We start from the raw sequence: 23278 nt of genomic DNA, 5'->3' as shown, positions 1-23278 counted from the left end.
CTGGGTAACAACCGAGAATACGAGTGAGCAGAGATGGCACCCTCTGCACGGAGCGCTGAAAAGCACAGACACCTGTTCGGGGCTTCTACCTGCTCTGTCTTCGTGGTGTGATTCTTTAGAAGGAGCAGTAGGAAGGGGCGCACCCACACCCTCAGGAAGCACGGCATACTGCAAGGGTGGCTGCCACCAGGTTGCTCTGTGCCAACCGCCTGGGAAACTTACTCTGGATTTATTTCTATTCAAAACCACTTCATCTGAAATATCCAAATACATACTGCTTCCAAAAAGCTTGGCCCAAAGGTTTTTAGGTCTGTTACAATAACTGCTTCTCTCCCCTTTGCCCACCAGCATTGTGCCTGGGATTCTTCCTTATACTACGGGGTTAAAGAGTCAATCATCCTGGCATTTATTAACGTGTTACCTTTTTCTGCATAATTCTCAGCTCGTCACTCAAGTTGTTATTCACCTTCATTAGCTGTTGTATCTTGGCCTCAGAAGCCACTAGAGCGTTTTTGACCTCCAAAAATTCCTGCACAGTGACTGGTCCATCTGATAAATCTGAATCTAGGCTCTAAAAATAAATTGGGGAAAATGTTCACAATCTGAGATGATGATAACATTCAAGACTCACAGCTAAAGAATTTCAAATTCTGACCATGCCAGCTGGACTGCAAAGTTAATCAAACCAAATCAAGGCTTCTGGGAGGAATGCAAAAGTAAAGCATAAAGGTAGGGTTACTGTAATATCTGAAAAGTTAAATTAGAGTCAATATTTTCTAACAGAACAGGGAGCGCGGCCACAAATCTAGTCTGACGAGGACTCTCGGTGCGTTTGTCTTGTATTCCCTGCCTTTCTCTTGCTCGTTCCTTTTTCTTTTTTTAAATTCGTTCTCTCAGTAATTCCTTCATTCCAGCCTATTTGTATTGAGCATCAGGCAGTGTTCTAGGGACTTGGGATATATAAAAAAAGAAAATAGAAAAAGATTCCTGCTCCCATGGGGTTTACACCCCAGAAGAGTGAGAGATGGACAAAATAAAAATAAGTGACTACACAGTATGACAGCAGGTGACAAATGCTATGGAAAAGAGAGAAAATGGAGCGGGGTGAGAGGCTGGGGAGAGAAGTAGGGGTGAAGGTGGGTGCCTTTTAATGAGAGGTAGGCTAAGCCTTTGGGTAGGTGAGACATGAGTAACAGCTGGAAGGACATTAGTCCAGTGGCTGTCTGGAGGAACGTTCTAGCCAGCAGCAGAGCTTAGCTAGAGGCAGCAGGTGTGCAAGGCAGAGAGGAGGACGCCAATCAGTAGGATCCCGTCATGACTTTGGCTTTTGCTCTGCATCTGGTGCTTTTGGGGACGCTGGGCAGGGGCGTAGCAGATGGGACGAGTGACTCTTGCTGTCCCTGCCTTATTCCCTGTATCTACTGATGGCACTATCCTTCTCGCAGTCGTGTGAGCTGGACAACTCTGGACACATCTTCTGTAAGTCTACGTCCCCGCTTCAAACATTCGAACTTACTGCTGAGACCTCTTTATCTGTCTTCCTGTTTGTCCATTCTCAAATGTTTGCTGAGCTCCTCTGTGGGCCAGATCTGAGGCGAGGTCCTGGGGACTCAGCAGCAGGTGCACCAGCAGGCCTCCGCTGCCTTCTCCTTGGGCCCACACTCACTCGGTTACTGTGACTTCCCTTCCATCTGGACCCTTTCAGCACAGGCTCCAGGGCGACCTCTCAGCAATACCCCAACTGGGTTTCCTTCCTCTGCTCTCTGACCTACCAAGAACAGTCCTCCCCAAAGAGAGGAACGAAAATTGCTGACCATCGACCTCCTGCCCTGCCTAAGAGCTTCCTGGGCTCTACACTGCCTGCCAAGGTGTGGACTCTTCCGTCTGACGTCACGCTCCTCCATGATGTGACGCCCGGCCTCTGCTACAGCTGTGAGTCCCACTCCTTTTAGGCTGTCTCTACACATGAGCAGGTTGTGCCAGATGCCCTCTTTTACCTTCCCTCTGCCTAGACCACCCTCCCCTGCCTCTCCACATACCTAATCCCATGCATCCTTTAAGGCACATGTTGACAGGCATCCCACTTACACAGCACCCCCCTCCTGCCCCTTGAGACACTTGTTCCCGCCAACAAGCTGGGTCTCCTCTCACACCCCTACCCTCCGCTTCCGTTTGTGTTTCTTATGACATGTATCCCTTTGTACCTCTGACTGCAGTTCTCTCTCCTACTAGGCAGGGACAGCCTCACAGGAAAGGGACTAGGCCTCATTTGGGAGAGTATGATCCAGAGAAGTCACTTGGTAAACATTTGCTGAAGGAATAAAACACAATAGCCCCTCCTCACAAGTTTTATAAAATCACAATTGAGGTAGGGCTGTGCTTCAGCAATCAATTTAGGGACACAGAACCCTCTATTTTAAAACGATTTACCTTGTTGGCCCAAGCTAGTAGTAAACCCAACTTTATCTCCAGAGCACTTTTCACAGTGGTTTACAAATAAGGCGATTTTGTAGGAGGAAAGATTCCAAAGAGAAACATATTCTCCCTTTCTGTGTGCAACGTGTCACCTCACCTTCTGCCTGTTTGCTTTGCTTGCAGTAGCTTCCAGATCTGTGTCTTCGTCTGAGGCCACACTGTCATAATCTGGCTGGTCATTGTCTTGACTCTCAACGCTGTGCTGGTTACTGATTGTTTTCAGTATGAGCTCCACATTGTCTATTAATAGAAGCAAATTAACTTTTCTTCAGGCTTAAAAAAACTTTTTCCCCTAAAATCCACTGGGAGGATTTTTGGGTTTAGCCATTTAAAGACTAAAAGAAAATGACAGAAATAGCAATGTTATATTCACACCAATATAGGAATCATAGAGCAAGTTACCAACCAGACAGAGGGTCTACTATCAACTGCATAGAGGCATTTCAGTGTCCCTCTGGGTCATTCACAAATGTGGGCAAATTAATTAGGTGGTTTGCAAAGTGCTGCTCAGATTGAGGAGGTAGGTTCCCGAGTTTCTCATTGGAGGAGACAGAGTATAGTTCCAAATCAGGGAACTAAAGTCATAACTAATATAAAATTAACTGTGATTCAATTTTAACTGTAACTTGTTTATAAGGTAGTGTCACCAAAAGGAGACTGCTAAAACGGAGCCTAGAAACTTGGTGCTCAAAGAACAGGCGCGCGCTGGCATTTAGTCGGCTGACTGCCAGAGAGAAAGGGGAAAACAGAACAACCCAGTGGACACACACATGCACACCAGGAAGGTATGGTCTACAGGGGAGTAGGGATGATTCCATAGGCTCTCACACATTTTGAATAAAAGATTTCACAAATTATCTAAGCCTCTCCAATTTCTCCGAGGCAACTAACTCAAGCTGACGTCTGATTTCTAATAAGGAATTTTAATTTTTCAAATTAGTATTTAAAATGCATGTATCATCTGATTTACAGAAGTAATACTCAATACAGAAAATCTGAGGAGTGCTTGGGTGGCTCAGTCGTTAAGCATCTGCCTTCGGCTCAGGTCATGAGCCCAGGGTCCTGGGATCGAGCCCCGTATCGGGCTCCTTGCTCGGCGGGAAGCCTGCTTCTCCCTCTGCCTGATGCTCCCTCTGCTTGTGTTCCCTCTCTCACTGTGTCTCTGATAAATAAATAAAATCTTAAAAAATAAATAAAAGAAAATCTGAAACTAATGGTAATCAATCACAGCCACTGATTTATTTTGTTCTATACCTTTCCAGTCTCTTCCCTACACATACAGAGTCCACGTCATCACTTGCAGTCGGTATGGTACACAGAGCTGCCGTGACGGCTGAATTAGCAAACCCTGAAGCACTGTTCGGTGGGGAAACACAGGGCAGGTCCCTGCCGGCCTTTGCTCACAGCACTTTTGTTATAGCCGGTCAGCACAGAGCTTACTTTACGTGTGCTTCTGTTTAGACGCCATTGTTTAAAAACACATTTATTTATTTATCTGAGAGACAGAGAGTGACAGAGCATGAACAGGGGAGGAGCAGAGGGAGAGAGTCTTTCAAGCAGACTGTGGAGTCTGACACGGGGCTTGATCCCACAACCCATGAAATCACGACCTGAGCCAAAACCCAAAATTTGGACGCCCAACTGACTGAGCCACCCAGGCGCCCCTGTTCAGACACCTTTAATACACATTGTTGATTCGTTAACACTGAACTCACAGCCAATAGCACTACAACTCATGTTTGAGTAAAGCTTATCTAACACAGGTATTTTCTCCATAAGGCACATCACAGCCTTCTTGTGCTAAGGAACCCCAGACAGCACTTCAGCACTACGCTTGGGGGCCAATTTAAACAGCAGAATCATCAACAAGAAGCACAAAAATATAAAAATGTGGTACCAAGTAGACCTAAAAAGGACACTTGTTAACGGCATGACAGTTGAGACAAAAAGGCATACAAATAGCCTTGTTCAATTTCAGCTGGGAATGTGTGTTTTGGGTGACTCAAATTTTTTGCCTCTCTGCACATGTCCACAAGTTACCATGAAAGTGCTGATTTCGAGATTATAGATAGGTTTTAGTAAATAGATGAATTTGCAAATATGGGATCTACAAATAATGAGGACTGATTATGTATTTACACAGTACTTAATGTGGTATATTTACTTGTACATATATATATGTATAAATGTTTTCCTTACAAAATGGGGACTATCCTATTAAAAAAACTAATTACTTTATATTATGTCATTATATATTCGTTGGGGAAAAAAAGTCTGCACTATTCAAATATGTGATTCTTTGGGGCGCCTGGGTGGCTTAGTCGGTTAAGCGTCTGCCCTTGGCTCAGGTCATGATCCCAGGGTCCTGGGATCGAGCCCCGCATCAGCCTGCTTCTCCCTCTCTCTCTGCTGCTCCCCCTGCTTGTGCTCTATCCCTCTCTCTCTCAAATAAATAATAAAATCTTTAAAAAAATTAAAAAAAAAAAACCAAATATGTGATTCTCACTATTATTTGTTTCTAATGTTTTCAGTATTACATGTAACATCTCTGATCATTTCCCCTTGAATTAACTAGAAATAGAAATGCTAAATCAAAGAGTATATTCCTTTTGAGATTTCAAATCTATGTATGGACCCTTATCACTGCACCTTCACCAAAATTTAATACATTTTCTTAGAATTTGCTTATTCCTGGTTGAACCAGTAAAATCAAGAACAAACTAATGTCAATTAATGATTACTGTCATTGGGGAATACTATGCTAACTGAAAATTTAATTTTTTTTTTTTAAAGATTTTATTTATTTATTTGACAGAGAGATAGAGAGAGAGAGAACAAGTAGGCAGAGAGGCAGGCAGAGGGAGAGGGAGAAGCAGGGAGCCTGATGCGGGGCTCGATCCCAGGACCCCAGGATCATGACCTGAGCCAAAGGCAGCCGCTTAACCAACTGAGCCACCCAGGCGCCCTGAAAATTTAATTTTTATGGTATGTATTTCTTGTTTGTTTTATAATTAAAAATGTATTACTTCTATAATTAGGGAAAAAAAAACAAGAAGTATGGAAAAGTCAGGACGCTGAGCTACTAAACTAGACTCAACAGGGCACCTTGGAAATAGGGCTTGGTGTTCTCTACAATTTTAAACCACAATAATTCTCACCACAGACATCTAAAGTTTGTAATAACAAATTTTCTTATTCAGAGCTCAGTTCTGTATGTAAGCAACAACAGGTAAACTGAAGTATCAATCAAGAGGGCTGATTTTTCTTCTGCCCTTTAATAAGACCTAAGTCAGACTTCTGGGTTAACTTCAGGATTCAATTTTATAGGAAGATCGGTGATCTAAGAGGAAAAAACATATACCGGATAAATGTGAATAGCAGTTAATAAAACCGAAATATTTATAATTCATCAGGGCTCAAAAAGGTAAATTTTTCATGATGACTGCTTTAATTAATTTATAATTTTAAATTTAATACCTGTGTTGAGTTTAGAAGGCCAAAGCAGCAAATCTTAGCAGCTTGAAACAGTTACCTTTTGAACTAGAAAGAGGACTGCCTTGCTGTCTCCTCTTGGCGTCACTGAGTATGTCGATGACCAGTGTGGCAAACTCATGGGCATTAAACCGAGCAAGTTTCTGTCTGCCCTGAGAGTGAGAAAATAAGTGGAAATATTCCCAAATGTGAAAATGTATGCATGGATATTCACATAAAACCAATCACATTGTTGTCAGACTTGAGCAAGACTCCCAAGCAAAGACTTCCGAGCATGATCAGAATACCACTGCAGTCTAGGGTAGGCACCCATCAACATTTTCCTTGCAAACAGGGTAGAGCCATCTACATAAGAGAACTAGATTAACACCTTGCACATTTATTTTTGTGAACAAAACCAAAATGTTTCTACCTGATGCTTTGTTTTTTTCCATTATCAATTCAATTTTGAAGTAGACCCAGTAATGAAATACTGATTTGGAAGAAAATTTTAAAATTTCAAGATAAAGTTATAGCCTAGATGCTGGGACTCCATCACTATATACAGCCGTTAATCAATAAAAATTAAAAGGCCTTCCCCATTTACTCAACCATTCTCCTCCTGACAGAGGTTTAGGCTGTTTTTAATGCTTTATTATTTTATACAGTGCTTTGATGAAAATCACTGTGCATAAACCTTTGTTATTTTTATTTTACTAGCATATATTCCCAAATAAGGATTACCTGTGGGAAAGGATGGACTTAATTTTGAGGCTTTTAAAATCAGTTAACAAATCACTTTTCTCAAGTCTGTAGCAATGTAAACTCTTATCTATAGCATAAGAAAGCCCATTTTGCTATATCCTTACCAGCCTGGAGTATTTGATTGATGAAATTTTAATGAATGCCTTTAGGCTACTTTCTTGGATTACTAGTAAGGTTAAGCATTTCTTCACATTTGTAAGCCATTTTATATTTCTTCTGTGAATTATCTTATATTCTTTTCCAGTCTTTGATTTACATTTATTGCTTTTCTTATCAATTTCTTGAGTTTTGTGTGTTTGTGCGTGTAGAGGACATTAATGCTTTAATCAATCAAAAAATTTAAAATACCTGTCCTGGGAAAATTAAATACCGTATCAGCCATTCCCAAAATAACACCACTGGTTACTTCTCAGACTCGGCCACTTGCCTGGTTCCGTGTTGAAGAGTACTCAGGATTGACCGGAAGGAAGGGGACGACAGTTGTCTCGGTTACCAGGGTGCTGTGGTTTTGCGTGGCAAGCCAGACTAGCCAGAGGAAAGAGCCAGAGATAGAATCTCATCACCACGGGTGTGCCACTGCTTCTAGGGAGACTCGGGGAAGCACACTCCAAAACCAACATACACAAAAGTAAACGTCGACAACATGCATCACCAGGACAGTAGAAATACTGCCCATCAACAACAGAAGCTTCTAAGAGAAAGCCACACGTTCAGTCACCTGCATCGGTCTCTCGCCTGTCAACTTCATCGTACACATCCATGGCAAGTTCTTCAAACAAATGATTACTTAGCTGCAAGTAAAAAAAAAAAAAAAAAATCAGGAACACAAGGGACAAGGATTAACGCTAGGAAAATGAGTGGGCACTGTGACTTATTCACCATTTAATCTCCAATGTCTTATCCAAAGCCAGTGCTTAGTAAATACCCACTGTTAAACAGACAATAACATTTCCAGAATAGTACAGATCCTCTAGAAATATCTGCCTCCCACAGCAGCCTCACTCCTTTGTGACAGGCAGACAGGGGTATGCTATAAAGGAGGGCAGAGTCATCGGAAATGCAGGGTCCAGTTCTCCGTGTGACATTACCCTTTAAAGCCCCCTCTGTTGCTCTTGAGCATTTGTCAGTGCCCCCACATACAAAGGATCCTAAACCCTTGGTGGGATAGAGACTGGGATATCTCCCAGTCTTTAGTAAGTCTCTTTGCTATATTCTTCAGAAAGCAGGCCTCCAATCTCGGAAAGAACTCCGCACCCCCCACAAAGGACAGCCTGTCTCATCAGCGCACCATGCAGTGTCAGCCAACAAAACAGTCTCCACACCCAATGGCAGCCACTGGGATGGGGAGGACAGTTAGGGTCTTCTTCAATCCAGGTGAGGCTAAGCCTCCACCAGGATGGCTCCAGCTCTCTGCACTTTTTTCCTCATAAAACATACCCTGATGCTTGAAGCCTATCACTTTTTAGTTGACAATGAATTTGTTTTATTCCCTACTGTGTTCCTTATGTCCACACAGTACCTGGCACTGAGATGGGGCCCAGTAAATATCCAGTCACACACTGCCCAGAAGGTATTTTATGTGGCAATTTAAAAGGCTGGCTACACAGACCTCGTGGGAGCTTGTTAAAATGGGTACATTGTTGGGTGAAAGGAGGAGGATATAAAGTTCTATAATAATGACTGAGCTTCCATTCAAAAAAATGATATGCATATAAAATAAAGATTAGAAGAAATGTATCAAAATATTGAGTCTGAGTCCATTAAGAATATAGTGAATGAGTATGATTCCTCTTGTCCATTTTCTACATTTTCTCTAGTGTGGTTAATTTATATTTATAATTGAAAATAAACTCTGAGAGCCTTTTGTTGGATAAAGTGATGAGGGATTGGGAACTTGAACTTGCGTTGTAAATATCCAGTCTCTTTCCAATAAGGGGCTACAAGCTAAGGTTATCATTATTCAGTAACTACAACAGCAACACCGACTGAGGGCTTACATCCCAAGCACTGTGCTACTTTCATCACATTAATACTCACAAAACCTCAACGAAGACAGGATAACTACTCTTATCTCACTCTACAGACAAGGAGATTGAAGCACAGAAGTTAGGAGCTTGCCTAAAGTCACAAAGCCAGCAAGTGATGGACCCGAGATCCAAGGTTAAGTCTCTCTAAATGTTAACACTTACTAATTTAAGGAATATATTAGTCTTATATTTCTCTCAGCTTCTCATCAGGGAGGGACAGAGGGAGATATCATAGGATGAACACTGACGTGGCACTGGTCCAGCTGTCCCCTGTGAGGAGACCACGGGGTGGGGTCAACAAGTAATAACAGCAGCCCATCCTCACTGAGCCGCTGATGGATCATTAGCCCCCTTTCCAGGAGAGGACACCAAGGCACAGAGAGGCTAAGGAGCTTGTCAGAGATGAGCTCTGTACCTAATCAGTCTGACCCAGAGTCCGAGTGCTTGAGAGCTGTACTCAGCTCGGTTCCACATATTTATCTAGTGCCTGCCACATGCTAGAGATAGGACAGACCTAACCCCAACTTTCATGCAGCTTTCGGCCTAGCAAATGTAGGTCAGTCAAAGGGAGCTTGAGTATTACCAATAATGTTTGAATTATTTAAAATAAAAATTGGCTTATATACTCTAATTAAAAGGAAATCACAGACTATTTAGTGCGATCTGATTCCAAAGCTTGTCATCTTAATTATCCTACCATATGACCTCCTTAATTTAAGAAAGGTGATAAAACACACAGACACACAAAACCACAGATACAGAACACAGAGACACCAAATTGCATAAAATACATTTATTTCATATCACAGTTAAATACTAGTAACGATAAATTCATTTTACGTAATATTTAGTACTTAATATTATATGAAGTGCTAGTAAAGTGCTAGTAAAGGGGAGAGGCAATTTCAGAGTCAGGCTTGGGTAAACTCTCACCTACACTGTCAAGGTGGTCAGATTTCACCTACTTGAATGACAAAAGGGCTGGAAGCTGGGAAAGCAGAACACTGCAGAAAGAGAAGATTCCCAGAGAGGACCTGAAGGTGGCCTCAAGAGAGTGTTAACCCAAAATGAAATAGTTAAAAAACATTTGCGCACGTGCACACGCACACACACTTGCAGGAGGAACCGGATGGAAAGCAGAGCAAAAACTGAACGGTGAGCACTGGATGACACCCTTCAAGGTCACAACAAGAAGTTAAGAATCTTGGTTCTGATCCAGAGAGCTATGAGAACAGCCTGAGGCAGGCAATCTGGTGGTTGAAGCGCTGGGGAAGCACCCCGGTGAGGCCTCATCCATGGGGACCAAACTAAGAGGAAGTGTGCCCAGAGAAGCTGCTCTGTCGGGGCCCTGATGGGGGCTGAGATGGGCAGGTTGGGAAGAGGGGCCAAAGGGAGGCGGGGCCCTGCAGAACTGGGCGAGCTCTGAGCTCGCACCCGGGGCAGGACCACAAGCCCTTGATAGCAAACACTTAAAAAGCTCTGACGGACAACATGGGCTATGCAAAACAGTGATGGTGGTGGCCCAATCCCAAATGGCAGCACATAGATCTGCGCCACTCACTACTCCAACATCAGCTCGTGTCTTTCCCTAGGAGGCTACCGGAAGGCATCCCTAAAAGTGCATCCCATTCTTTTACATTGAGAGAAACTAGGGAACTCCCAGGAGAAGAAACAACTCCCTCACGTCAAAGGCACAGTCTTCGCTTTCAGAATGACAGAGAAAAACGCCATCACCTGAGGCAGAGCCGATAAACTGGATCTACTAAACTCAGAAATAGTATTTTCCGGGGGTGCCTGGGTGGCTCAGCTGGTTAAGCGACTGCCTCCGGCTCAGGTCATGATCCTGGAGTCCTGGGATCGAGTCCCACGTCGGGCTCCCTGCTCAGCAGGGAGTCTGCTTCTCCCTCTGACCCTCCCCCCTCTCATGTGCTCTCTCTTTCTCTCTCTCATTCTCTCTCTTTCAAATAAATAAATAAAATCTTTAAAAAAAAAAATACTACTTTCCGTCTTCTTCTCTATGTACTCAACGCTCTGCTTTGGATTTTATAACATCCCAGAGTATGAAACTAAGTCATCTGATGCAGCAGGTAATGGGCTGAGGACAGGTATTAGCAGGATGCATGGTTTCCCACACTGAACTTCACTAGGAAACAGAGATACTCACGGACTGAAGTTTCTTCTTAGCAGCTTTTGCCAATTCAGACAAATCCAGACTGCTAAGAAAATGTACAAAACCAATAAGCAAATAAATAAAAACCATTTTTATGAGCTCTGTAGAACATTAAGATAGCCAAAGCATCAAGACATTAATTAACAGTTCAGGGACATGGTCAGAAACAAAAATTCTATAGCCCATTAGAGTTAGCGAGAAAACTTTGAACATAAGAACTTGTAGCTTTTAGAAACATCATAGTCATGTAACATTGTACAGAGAAAAATAATCACTGAATAACTAAAAGACAAAAACTATTGACAGTTCATCCCCGGCCCTTTATGTGAGAAGTCACAATTCGTGAAGTATTAAAAAAAAGCATGACAGAAGGAAATATGAAAAGGGCAGAACGTGAAAAACCAGAATAGCAAGATTACATCTGGAATAGCAGCTAATGGTTTCATAAACTCTTGACAGTATCTGTGCAAAGGTAATTGGATAAATAAGGATTTAAAGTTCATCCCTGCAACTGTGAACTCAGTTAACCTCAAAGACCAGGGGTCGGCAGATTATAGCCCATTTCTTTGTTCAGCCCATGAGCTATGCCTGGTTTTTATATTTTTAAGTGGTTTGGGGGAAAAAACCCCAAAGCAAAAGAAAAATATTTCATAACATAGGAAGAATTATATGACATTCACATTTCAGTGCCCAGAAATGGAATTTTCTTGCAACTGATATGCCCTTCATTTACATAATGTCCACGGATGTTTTCATCTACAACTGGCAGAGTTGAGTAGTTGTGACAGAGGCTGTATGGCCCACAAAACCTAAAATACTTACTATCTAGCCCTTAAAAATTCTGCCAATCCCTGTTACAAAGAATATCCTCTCTTACAGTACAGAAATATTCTGTGATATAACCTATAGACACATTATACTGTCACAACTGGCTAAAACCGTGACAATATCACTAACTCCAATGTTACTCATAAATTTGTTACTTGTACTCTTTTAAACTTAAGTTTTACATGGTGGTTTACTTACAGCCGTCTTATTTCCAAATTGTATAGCCATAAAAGAGAAAAATGTATGGGCTCTGTTAAATACAAAGTATAATACACTTAAAACACTATACAACCAAGGAAATAATCGTGACAGATAAAATTGATTGGTATTTCAATGGCCTTACCTGTCTGCCATTTGAGGTATTATAAAGTGCTGTCCATTTTTGTGATCTGAAACAGAAATCAAGCCAAAGTTTTGTTTATATAAATATTGGTAAGATCGATAAAGGAACACCACCATAATTTTCTCAATTTACGTTTTGCAATTAGTAGTTTCCCATAATTACGGATTATTTGGGGGGGGGGTGACAGAAGTTGCCAAATTGGCTACAAACTCCTAAGACCTGGCTAGTAGCAAGAATCATATTCCCATTTTTCTTCTGGTACAAAGATCCAGACATCATTAAGCAAAAAGGCTGTGCTCTAACCCTACATTTCCATTCATTCCCAGTATAACTAATGATCTTCAGTCATGGACAAAACTTTTAGGGAGCTAAATTAGCTCAGAGCAGGCTTTTGTCAGCTCTCCATGTGGGATGGGGGAGCACCCTTGGGCTTTGGTGGCTCACCTGCAAATTAATCAATTAGCATAAAACCATCAGGGCTGGGGCAGGTGGTCTTGGCAGATCTGGGTGGGGTTGCCTTCTCCTACAATGCTTACTGACCCAGTCCCAACCTAGCTTCTTGGAGGTTGTTGATCACATGCCACATAATGAAGGCATTATAAACATTCACATATAGGTTTTTGTATAACCATCAGTCTTTATTTCTCTTGGATAAACACCCAGGAATGGGACTGCCCGGTCATGTAGGTATTAGGTAAATGTATATGTAACTTGGTAAGAAACTGCTAGACTTTTTGGCAGAGTAGCTCTATCATTTTGTTTTTCAGCCAGCAATGTAAGAGTTACAGTTGCTTCACACCTTCCCATTCATGTTGTCAGTTTCTTTGGCAGGTTTTTAAATTTTAGTCATTTTAATAGGTGTGTAGCAGTGTCTTTGTGCTTTTGTTTCTCTAATGGCCAATGATGCTGAGCATCTCACTTCATGTGCTTATCTGGCATCTGGATATGGTCTCCGCCCAGTTTGTATTGGGTTGTTTTCTTACTGCTGAGTTTTACATATTTAGGTATAATATTCTGGACCCAAGTCCTTTGTTGGACATGTGATTTCCTAATATTTTCTCCCAGTCTGTGGCTTGTCTTTTCACTCTCTTAATTGTAGCTTTTGCAGAGCAAAAGCTTTCAATTTTGATGAAGTCCAATTTACCAGTATTTTCTTTTACGGATTGTGCTTTTGGTGTTACATCTAAACATTTTACCTAAACCAAGATCACAAAGATCTTCTTCTGTTTTCTTTAGAAGTTTTATACTTTTAGGTTTTACATTTAGATCTATGATCCATTTTGAGTTAGTTTTTATACCAGGTGGGAGGTACTGAAGTTTGTATTTCTGCACAGGGATGTCCAGTTGTTTGAACACCAAATACTTAAAAGACTTTCTTCCTCCACTGAATTGCTTTTGCAACTCTCAAAAAATCAACTAAACATATTTGTGTGGGTCTATTTCTGGATTCTTTCTACTGTTTCATTGACTTGTATGTCTGTCTCTTCTCCATAACCATGGTCTTGAGTTCAGCAGAGCTTTACAGCAAGAGTTAAAATTGGGTGGTGTGATTCTGCGCACATTCTTCTTTTGCAAAACAGTCCCATTCTAGGTCCTCTGCTTTTCCATGTAAATTAAAGAATCAGCACATCTATGTCCACAAGAAAATCCTTGAATTAATTTTACAAGTCAATTTGTGGAGAATCGACTCTATTGAGTATTCCAACCCATAAACACAGTTCTCTTCCACTGATTCAGGTCTTCCTTGATTTCTTTCAGCAGCATTTTGTAGTTTTCAGCATGCCGATCCCATGAATATTTTGTCAGATTTATACCTAAGCATCTAATTTGGAGCTATTACAAATGGTATTGTTTTTCTAGCTTGTTTCCAATTGTCCATTGCTAATCTATGGAAATATGATTTATTTTTTATTGTTTCCCTTATATCGTGCAACCTTGCTAAACTCAGTTATTAGTTCTAAGAACGTTATTGTAGATTCCTTGGGGTTTTCTACATTGAAACCATCTTATTTATGATTAGTTGTATCTCTTGCATTTCAATCTGTATGCCTTTTATTCTTCTTCCCTTATGGCACTGGTTAGGATTTCCAGTGCAATGCTGAACAGGAATGGTAGGAGTGGACATCCTGGCCTTGTTCCTGATATTCAAGCAAAAGCATTCAATGCTTCATCATTAAGGATGATGTTAGCTGTGGGTTTCTACAGATACTCTTTATCAGGTTAAGGAAGTCCCTTCTATTCCAAGTTTGCTAAGTTTTTTCTTATCATGAAGGAATGAATGCTGAATTTTATTAAATGCTTTTTCTGTATCAACTGGTAAGACTGATGGTTTTCTTTTTCTAGTCTGTTAATATGATGAATCACATTGATTTTCACATATTTAGTTTTAGCATCTGGAAACCCTACTTGATTATGATATATATATCATATATATGGATTCAATCTGTTAACATTTTGTTGAGGATTTTGGTGTCTATGTTCACAAGGGCTATTTTTTTGTGCTATCTTTGCTGGGTTTGGTATCAGGGTAATGGTGGCCTCACAAAATGACTTCAGAAATGTTCCCTACCTTTTTATTTTCTAAATACCATATAGAATTGATGTTATCTCTTCTTCAAATGTTTGGTAGAATAGTCTCATTTTATGTGCAAAACTTGAAATGCGAATTCCTAACACTAAGAACCATATTTGCAGGGGGCGCTTGGATGGCTCAGTCGTTAAGCATCTGCCTTTGGCTCAGGTTGTGATGCCAGGGTCCTGGGATCGAGCCCCACATCGGGCTCCCTGCTCCACGGGAAGCCTGCTTCTCTCTCTCCCACTCCCCCTGCGTGTTCCCTCCCTCACTGTCTCTCTGTCAAATAAATAAATAAAATCTTAAAAAAAAAAAATCATAACAGCAAAGCTAGCAAATCACATGAGTCATAAAACATATCTGTTGAACTGTTACATGGCAACACCACTTCAACTAGTTCACAGTACTTACCAGTGAAGTCATCTGGGTTGGGTTTTCTTTAATGGAATACTTTGAAGTACAAATTCAAATCCTTTAAAATGTAATATTATGTATTTACATTATCTCTTTCTTCTTGGGTAGGTGGTTGGTAGTTTGTGGCTTTCAAGAAATTGGTTCATTTTATCTAAGTTGTTTAATTTGTGTGCACAGTTATTTATAATACGGCTAGACATTTCTCAATTTCATTGATTTTTTTTTCAAAGAATCAGCTTTTGGTTTCATTGATTTCTCTCTGTTTTCCTTTTTCAATTTCATTGATTTCTGGTCTTATCTTTATTATTTCCTACCTTCTGCTTGCTTGGGTTTATTTTACTCATCTTTTTGGATGAGTAAGCAGTAAGAAACTCATAGTTTCTTAAGGCGAAAGCTTAGGTTGAGGATTTGAGACCTTTCTTGTTCTTTTTAAGGTTTTTATTTATTCATTCGACAGAGAGAGAGAACAAGCACAAGCAGGGGGAGCGGCACACAGAGGGAGAAGCAGGCTAACTGCTGAGCAAGGAGCCCGAGGTGGGACTTGATCCCAGGACGCTGGGATCATGACCTGAGCTTAAGGCAGACGCCTAACCAACTGAGCCACCCAAGCATCCCGACATTTCTTGTGTTCTAATGTAAGAATTTAATACTCTAAAATTTCCTCTAAGCATTGCTTTAGCTGCATCCCATATTAATTTCCCTTGAGATTTCCTCTTAGACCCATGGATTATTTAGAACTGTGTTGTTAGGGGCGCCTGAGTGGCTCAGTCGTTAAGCGTCTGCCTTCGGCTCAGGTCATGATCCCAGGGTCCTGGGATCGAGCCCCGCATCAGGATCCCTGCTCAGCGGGAAGCCTGCTTCTCTCTCTCCCACTCCCCCTGCTTGTGTTCCCTCTCTTGCTGTGTCTCTCTCTGTCAAATAAATAAATAAAATCTTAAAAAAAAAAAAGAACTGTGTTGTTAATTTCCAGGCATTTGAGTATTTTCCAGTTATAGTTTTATTATTTTTTACTAACTTAATTCCATTATGGTCAGAGAATATACTCTGTAAGATTTTAGGTTTTATTTCTTTTAGATTGGCTAAGCTTTGTTTTATAACCCAGGATATGGTCTATCTTGGTGAATGTTCAACATATACTTGAAAGGAATGTGTATTCCAATAATGTTGGGTAGAGCACAGTATAAATGTCAACTAGATGCAGCTGGTTGATGGTTTGGTTCCAGTCTGCTATCCTTGCTGATTTTCCTCTTTTAAATTTTATTTTATTTCTTTTAAGAAGTCTCCACGCCCAATGTGGAGCTTGAACTCACGACCCCGAGATCAAGAGTCACATGCTCTATCAACTGTACCAGCCAAGTGTCCCATATATCCTTGCTGATTTTCTATCTACCAGTTCCATCTATTACTAAATGAAGACTGCTGAATATACAAGAATTGTGGATTTGACCTTTTCTCCTTTTAGTTCTATCAGAATTTGCTTCATGTAGTTTGAAACCCTGTTGCTAGGTGTGTACACATTTAGAATTGTTACGTCTTGGAAAATTGACTCTTTCATCACCAAGTTATGTCCCTCTCTATCCCCGCTAATTTTCTTTGCCCTCAATGTCTACTTTGATATTAACATAACCATTTTAGATTTCTTTTACTGTGTTTGCAGGATATATCTTTTTATACCTTTCTGCTTTTAACTTACCTCTATCGTTATATTTAAAGTGGGTTCTTGTAGACAGCATATATTTATTACGGCTCATTTTTTTGTCTTAAATCCGTTCTGACAATTTCTGCTTTTTATTTCGTATATTTAAGATCATTAATATAACATTTAATGTAATTATTAATATGTTTGGATTTAAGTATGATTTTATTTAGTTTCTGTTTGGGCCTCGGGTTTTTGTTCCTCTTTCTCTCCTTTTCTCTTTTTTTGGAATGTTTTGAAGTATCTTTTGTTATTTGAGTAATTTTTAACATCTCATTTTATCTCTAGAGGTTTTGACTACCTATCATTGTATAGTCTGTTTTTAAGGGTTGTACTATGCATTATAGTATACACAATCTTTTAGTCTACTTAGAATATTTCACCATCTTAAGAAGAATATAAAATCCTTACCTCCACATTTCTTTTACCTGCTCCCCTTTTATGTCATCCTTACCAAATACATCACACTGACATATGCTGAAAACCCCACCAGACAAGCATTAAACTGTCTCATATCTCAAAGAACTTAGGAGGAAAACTGTCTATTATATCTATCCAGATTATTTATCATTTCAGTTGCTCTTATTTCACTCAAGTTCCAGATTCCCTCTGGTATCACTTCTCTTCTACCCAAAGAACTTTCTTTCACATTTCTGTTAGAACAACTAGCTCTCTTCAACTTAAAATGTCTTTATTTTGCCTTCATTCCTGAAGTCTATTTTCACTGGAAGAGGAATTCTGAACTGATAGTTCTTTTCTTTCAGGACTTTAAAAAAATTGTTCTATTTCCTTTTCAACTCCACTGTTTCCAATTAAAATCCACAGTCATTCAAACAACTGTCTTTTCATATATTGTCATTTTTTTCCTTGGCTGCTTTCAAATGTTTTGTCTTTGGTTTTCAGCACTTTGATTTTCATGTGTCTGAGTAAGGATTTCATGGAGTTTATCCTATTTGGGATTCTCTGAGCTTCTTAAATCTGAAGTCTATGTCTTTTGCCAAATTTAGAGTTTTGAACCCATGTTTCTTCAAATATTTTTTCCGCACCAAGCTTTCTGATCTCTTTCTGGGAGTCTGAGGATACAAACATGACCTTCTGATATTGTCCCATAGGCCCCTGGGCTCTGTGTTCAGTTTCTTTTTCCTCTTACTCTTCCTTCTCTCTGTTGCTCAAACTGGGTAATTTCTAGTGATTTATTTAAATTCATTGACTCTTTTCTTTGTCATCTCCAATCTGCTATTAAGCCCACCCAGTGAGTTTTAAAATTTTAGTTATTGTATTTTTCAGTTCAGCATTTCTATCTGGGTCTGTTTCTCTGCTGAGACCTTCTATATTTCTATTTGCTTCAAGAACGTTCACACTTCTCAAAGCATGATGTTACTATCTGTTTTAGTCTTTGTCTGATAATTCCAACATCTGTGTCATCTGGGGTTGGCATTTGTTGACTACCTGTTCCCCTGCAAGTCTTTGGGATTTTCCTTGTTCTTCCTCCATCAAGTAATTATAGTTGATATCCGAGACATTCTGAGTATTATGTTGTGAGATGCTGAGTCTTCTTTAAATTCTGTGGAGAATGTTAATATTTTTCTTTTAGCAGGCACCTGACCAGGTTAGGCTCTGCCTCCTGGGCCAAGTGGTGAGAGAATAGATAAATAAAAGCAATCAGGATTCTCCTCACGCTTTTAGTCAGAGATTTAGGCAGCTCTGCGGCCGCTGCTGCAGCCACACGATTGCCTAGGGGCTAGGGTGGGGGAAAAGGAAGAGGAGGAAAAAAAAACCTCAGGGGAATCCCCCAATTCTCTGTCTGTAGGATCCCATTTACTGTTCCGTAGACCAGACAGAGAAGGCTTCTTTGCACCTGCTATATAGTTCCAGATTTCAGGCTATCACAAAAGCCGTATCAGAAGTAAAATAAACAGGACACTCACCACCAGCTTGATGGTACTTTGAGTTCCCTAATCCACCAGGCAGAGTCCTTAGATAGCTACTCCATGCTTTTGGTCCAGGGTTTTTCATTTTATTTAGCAGGAAACAAAGGGTGGGGTGTCCTTACCCCACCTCACAGGGAACTGGAATCACACCAGAGGCTCTTAACTCCATCATACAACCGGGTTAGGGAACCACTGTACAGGTGTATGTGGATATTCTCATTAGGGATTGGTAAACCTTCTGCAAAGGGCCAGACAGTAAATATTCTTTGCTTTGTAGCCATATAGTCTTTGTTGCAACTACTCAACCTACTCTTTCCTTCCCTTCTCTCTCTCTCTCTTTCTGTAATCTCTGCACCCAATGTGGGGCTCAAACTCATGACCCCAAGATTAAGAGCCACATGCACTACCGGCTAAATTAGCCAGTTCTGCTCTAGTAGTATGAAAACAGCCAAACAATATGTAAACGAATGGGCATGGCTATCTTGCAACAAAACTTTAAACAAACAGGTGACAAGCTAGATTTGGCCCACAGACCATGGTTTGCTGACCCCAGTTCTACTTCATAAATAAACCTGGCTAATGGCAAAATTCATTTTTGGACTCTTTTCCATTCCTGAGATAGCAGAATTCTTCAAATAACTACGTAAGTTATTGCTCTGCTCTTCTACTCCTAGTCCCATTATGCACAAGAACTATGGTGCATATTCAATTTTAGTTCAGTTATGCTCTTTGATTCCTGAAATAGCTACTCCTCTGGAGCTAAAGTCTTAAAAACTAAAATTCAAGGAGTTTTGACTGACCTTATACCTTTCACATATAACTGAAAATGCTACAGTTATCTCAAATAAAAATCCTTATTTGCAATTTTCTTAAGGATATGTTAAAGGAGAGATCTTGGGTAACTGTGTTCCAACTTGTTTTTTGAGAGGCTGACTGAAGGTGCAGAGAGACTGCTGTCCTTTCACTTACCTGGTTTCCTGCCACAGAGATAGAAGGCTAGTCTGTCAGTCAGCTCATACTGTATTTCTACAAGGCGTTCTGCCAGCTCATGGTGCCCTCCTTGCCTACCAAGAGAAAACAAAGTACCATTTATATTCCTCCCCAGTCACTGGCTCTAGAATAAAAAAGTACAGAGATGGCTTCCAAGACACCTGAGCAATTTACCAAAGGTGACTTCTTAGAATAATCAACCTTTTGTGTGAGGTAAACTGTCAAGGTCTTCTTTGATTCCCACCTTTATAAACTGTTTTCACAATCTGAACTACCCCCTTCCTTTATTAATTTACAGAACAGAATACTTAATAAGGAAATGAAGGATTATGGGAGAGATAAAGAGTAACTTCATCTAATGAGGTAGAAAATAAAATTAATAAATGGTCTAGAGTGGAGGTTCTCAAAAATTAACTAAAGTGCTTTAAAAAACACGTAGATATCCAGGCCCCAACCTTGGGAATTCTGAATCAGTAAGAATGGGATGAGTGTGAACGTCAATATTTTGAAGAAGGTCTTTCCCCTAGAGGCTCCTGATGCAGCCAGTATGATTCTGGATGAGAGTTTAGTAACCACTTCGAGGTTTGTAATTCAGGGAGAGACAGACCAACAGAATGCACAGCTCATACCTGTAGCTACTTTCACCTCCTTAAACTTCAATTTACGTAACAGAAAACATGAGGTTTGCCTTTCCTCATTAATGAAGTAAATACTTAAGCTGCTTGAAATCTTTTTAGTAACCAGGGACATAAATAAATTATCACATTGAGACACTATAATATACGCAAGGTACACATGAGGAAACTCCAAGGTAAGTGATAATAAGTACCACGTACTGAGGGCTCTCTTCCCCTTAAAAGCTGAAGTCTAGTTTCTGCCACTTTCTCTTCCCACCATTTAAGACACTACAAGATATTCCACCGACCTACCACACATTTGATTTCTGAGATATGTATCTCAGAACAGCTGTGAAATCAGGAAGTATGCTACAATTGATGGTACATCATCATTTAATCGGCCAAGTTGTTCTCATGTGAGATAACTGATGACCTGTACTGTCAGTGGAGTCTCAGATCCAGGAAATACTATATTCCTCAATACCTCAAGATCTTATTATTCCCAGACACACTCTGCTCTATCCAGTAAAGTCCTCTGCTGTGCTGAATATGCCCTGTCCATCTCTCCCTCCTGCACTTAAATCATGCCTTTCTTTTTCACTTAGAATGCCTTAGCTCCTCCTTCACATACCCAAATCCAACCCATTTTTCAAAGATCAACTAAAGAAGTTTCTGACTGACTTAGGCCACAAAGAAGAAACCTTACAAATGCCTTTTAAGACCAGTTATCCTTTTTGGCAATGAATTCCACATTATCTTGCCTCATTTAACTCTTTCATGCATGTATGAATCATCTCCTCCATAAGAGAAGAAATTCTGGGACGGCACAGTTTTGGCATTTCACCCATTTTATCCGCTGCAGAATAGAGTGCTTTGCAGTTGATAAAAAGTTAATCTGGAAAAAGAAGGAAAGATGAACCATCCTCTATCGTTTAAATGATATTCAAGACTAACTTATGGATTTTTTTTATTTTTCCAGCATTTCACAGTTTTTAAACCAAGAAGAAACTTAAAAGAATTTTACAGCATGCACTCAAACGTCTGCTGCCTAAAACCTACAATTAACATTTTACTATTACTTGTTTGATTGCCTACCTATCTGTACAGATCTGTTTTTAAGTTCAAGCAATGACTAAACATATTAAGAAACTGAGGAGTGGGTTTTGCAATTCTTGATACTTGCTTTGGACTCTGCCTATGGCTCAAATGCCATTGCTTTAGAAGTCATGTGAAAGACTGGAAGCTAAGCACACTCGTTAATGGTTCTACCTCCTCTGACTTTGCCAGGCTCTGAGCTCATATGTATTTGAAATGTCTTCATCTGCAAAATGATAGGATGGTAAATCCTTAACTTAAAGGGATTAAATGTTAATACACAATATAGCCACCTAACAATGAATCATACCCAGCATAAATAATCCCTAACCAAGGCAGTGACAAGGATCTAGGTCTCTCACCTCGCATAATCCACAGGAGTTTTTCCACTAGAATCCTGTGTGCCTGGGTCTGCTCCATATACTGCCAGTAATTCCGCCTGTAAAATCTGCCCTGCTTTGGAGGCAACGTGGAGTGGGGTGTTTCCTTTTTCCTGAGAAATATTAATAAAAGTAGACAAAAAAGCAAATTAAATAAAACTAAAGGCTACACAAACACAACCCACTTAGTTTCAATTTAATATCTGAATCAATTCATGCTTTCCTCACAGGGTGAAAGAAGTTGGCCTGTGCTCCTAAAGATAATAGCCTCAAACAGGTTTCAAGATTCCCCGTTCTCACGCTTGAGTGGAGTTGCTGAAAAACACAAACCAAAAAAATATCTGTTAAAAGAGTAAAGAATGGTATACCAGAGCTGCTGGCAGGTCATTTTAGTATACGTTATATTAGTAACAATCAATATTCATTTAGCTCAGTAAGGTGGAAGCAGCACTCTCTCCCTCACTGGTCACAACTACCCCTGGGCTCTAAGGTGGGGCCAGGTCTACTTTACCGATAAGGAAACAAGGGCTGGGAAGGCCGATCCACCCAGATGCATGATTTGTCTAAGTGGCACAACCAGACCTGAAGTGAGAGGCGGTATGAGAAGGTCGGTGAACGGACTCTGAAGTCTCAAAGACCTGAAGTTCAAACCATACACCCTTCAAGTTGTGTGACCTTGTGGAAGTTCTTTAAGCAATCTGAACCTTAGTCTTCTCAGCTCTAAAATGGTGATAACAATGCCACCTATTCACAGGGTTGCTGTAGGGAGTCGATGATAGAACAAAGTGCTTAGCATGGAGCCTGGTACACAGGAAATGCTCAAAGAATACAGCTGCTGTTATTATAATCATTATTATTTGTTATTATTGAACCTAGGGCTTTAGGGCTGCATATCCCACACTGTGTACTACAGGATTCTGCCTTATAGCATACCCTCTCCACCATTCTTGGCCTTGTATACAATACTTTAACAAAGTCTTACAGGGTGGGAAAAAGGCCTGTGTATATCAAACTCTGTACCACTGCAGAGAAGCTCTTACACATGCAGAAGATGAACTTCTTTTCTTCAAGTCTAACCCAGAATTGTCCAAGATGCAATAACCATTATTGTAAGAATACAGAAATCTACTCCAACATCTATATCCACATCCTATTTTTAAAATTAATGTATTTAATATTTTTAAGTTGTGGTAAAAAACCCATGCCAAGCCTTATTAATTAGCAGAAGTAACAGTTATATATATTCTGTGTAAAGTTTAAAATTCTGATTGTGAGTGCCCATGCTCTGTGTGAACATTTCCTAAGGAGTAGTGCTTTAAAAATAAAGATGCGTATTTTTCCTGGCATCTCTCAAAAACATGCAAAGGCCCACATAAAGAAAACCATCTACTCATTTTACAAGTATAATAAAGAATCCCAAGCACTACAGCTTTGAGTCATCCTGCTTCCTGAAGATCCTACTCAGTATGCAGCCCAGAAACCTAAAGAAGTCCCTCGAACTCCC

The 23278-nt window shown here is 40.3% G+C and overlaps 1 protein-coding gene across 8 annotated transcripts in view; it reads right to left on the bottom strand.

Moving 5' to 3' along the window:
- The window catches only part of GIT2 (GIT ArfGAP 2), a 49328-nt gene that overhangs the window by 18641 nt on the left and 7409 nt on the right, over nucleotides 1-23278 (bottom strand). For 5 of the 8 annotated variants that reach the window (XM_035017170.1, XM_035017173.1, XM_035017175.1 and 2 more), the window contains 10 exons: nucleotides 22003-22089; nucleotides 21757-21887; nucleotides 19662-19756; nucleotides 12080-12125; nucleotides 10903-10954; nucleotides 7430-7502; nucleotides 7139-7236; nucleotides 6008-6119; nucleotides 2573-2715; nucleotides 422-571 (listed from right to left, as the gene is read on the bottom strand). In XM_035017170.1, the coding sequence (XP_034873061.1) occupies nucleotides 422-571; nucleotides 2573-2715; nucleotides 6008-6119; nucleotides 7139-7236; nucleotides 7430-7502; nucleotides 10903-10954; nucleotides 12080-12125; nucleotides 19662-19756; nucleotides 21757-21887; nucleotides 22003-22089 (987 nt within the window). The remainder of the gene's footprint in view (nucleotides 1-421; nucleotides 572-2572; nucleotides 2716-6007; nucleotides 6120-7138; nucleotides 7237-7429; nucleotides 7503-10902; nucleotides 10955-12079; nucleotides 12126-19661; nucleotides 19757-21756; nucleotides 21888-22002; nucleotides 22090-23278) is intronic. The other 3 variants (XM_035017172.1, XM_035017176.1, XM_035017171.1) reach the window with 2 other exon arrangements.

The sequence above is a fragment of the Mirounga leonina genome, unplaced genomic scaffold (assembly GCF_011800145.1).
Source record: "Mirounga leonina isolate KUSES-001 unplaced genomic scaffold, KU_Mleo_1.0 Mir_171, whole genome shotgun sequence".
In the NCBI taxonomy this organism is placed as follows: Eukaryota; Metazoa; Chordata; class Mammalia; order Carnivora; family Phocidae; genus Mirounga; species Mirounga leonina.
This window is presented reverse-complemented; position numbering and strand designations above follow the sequence as displayed.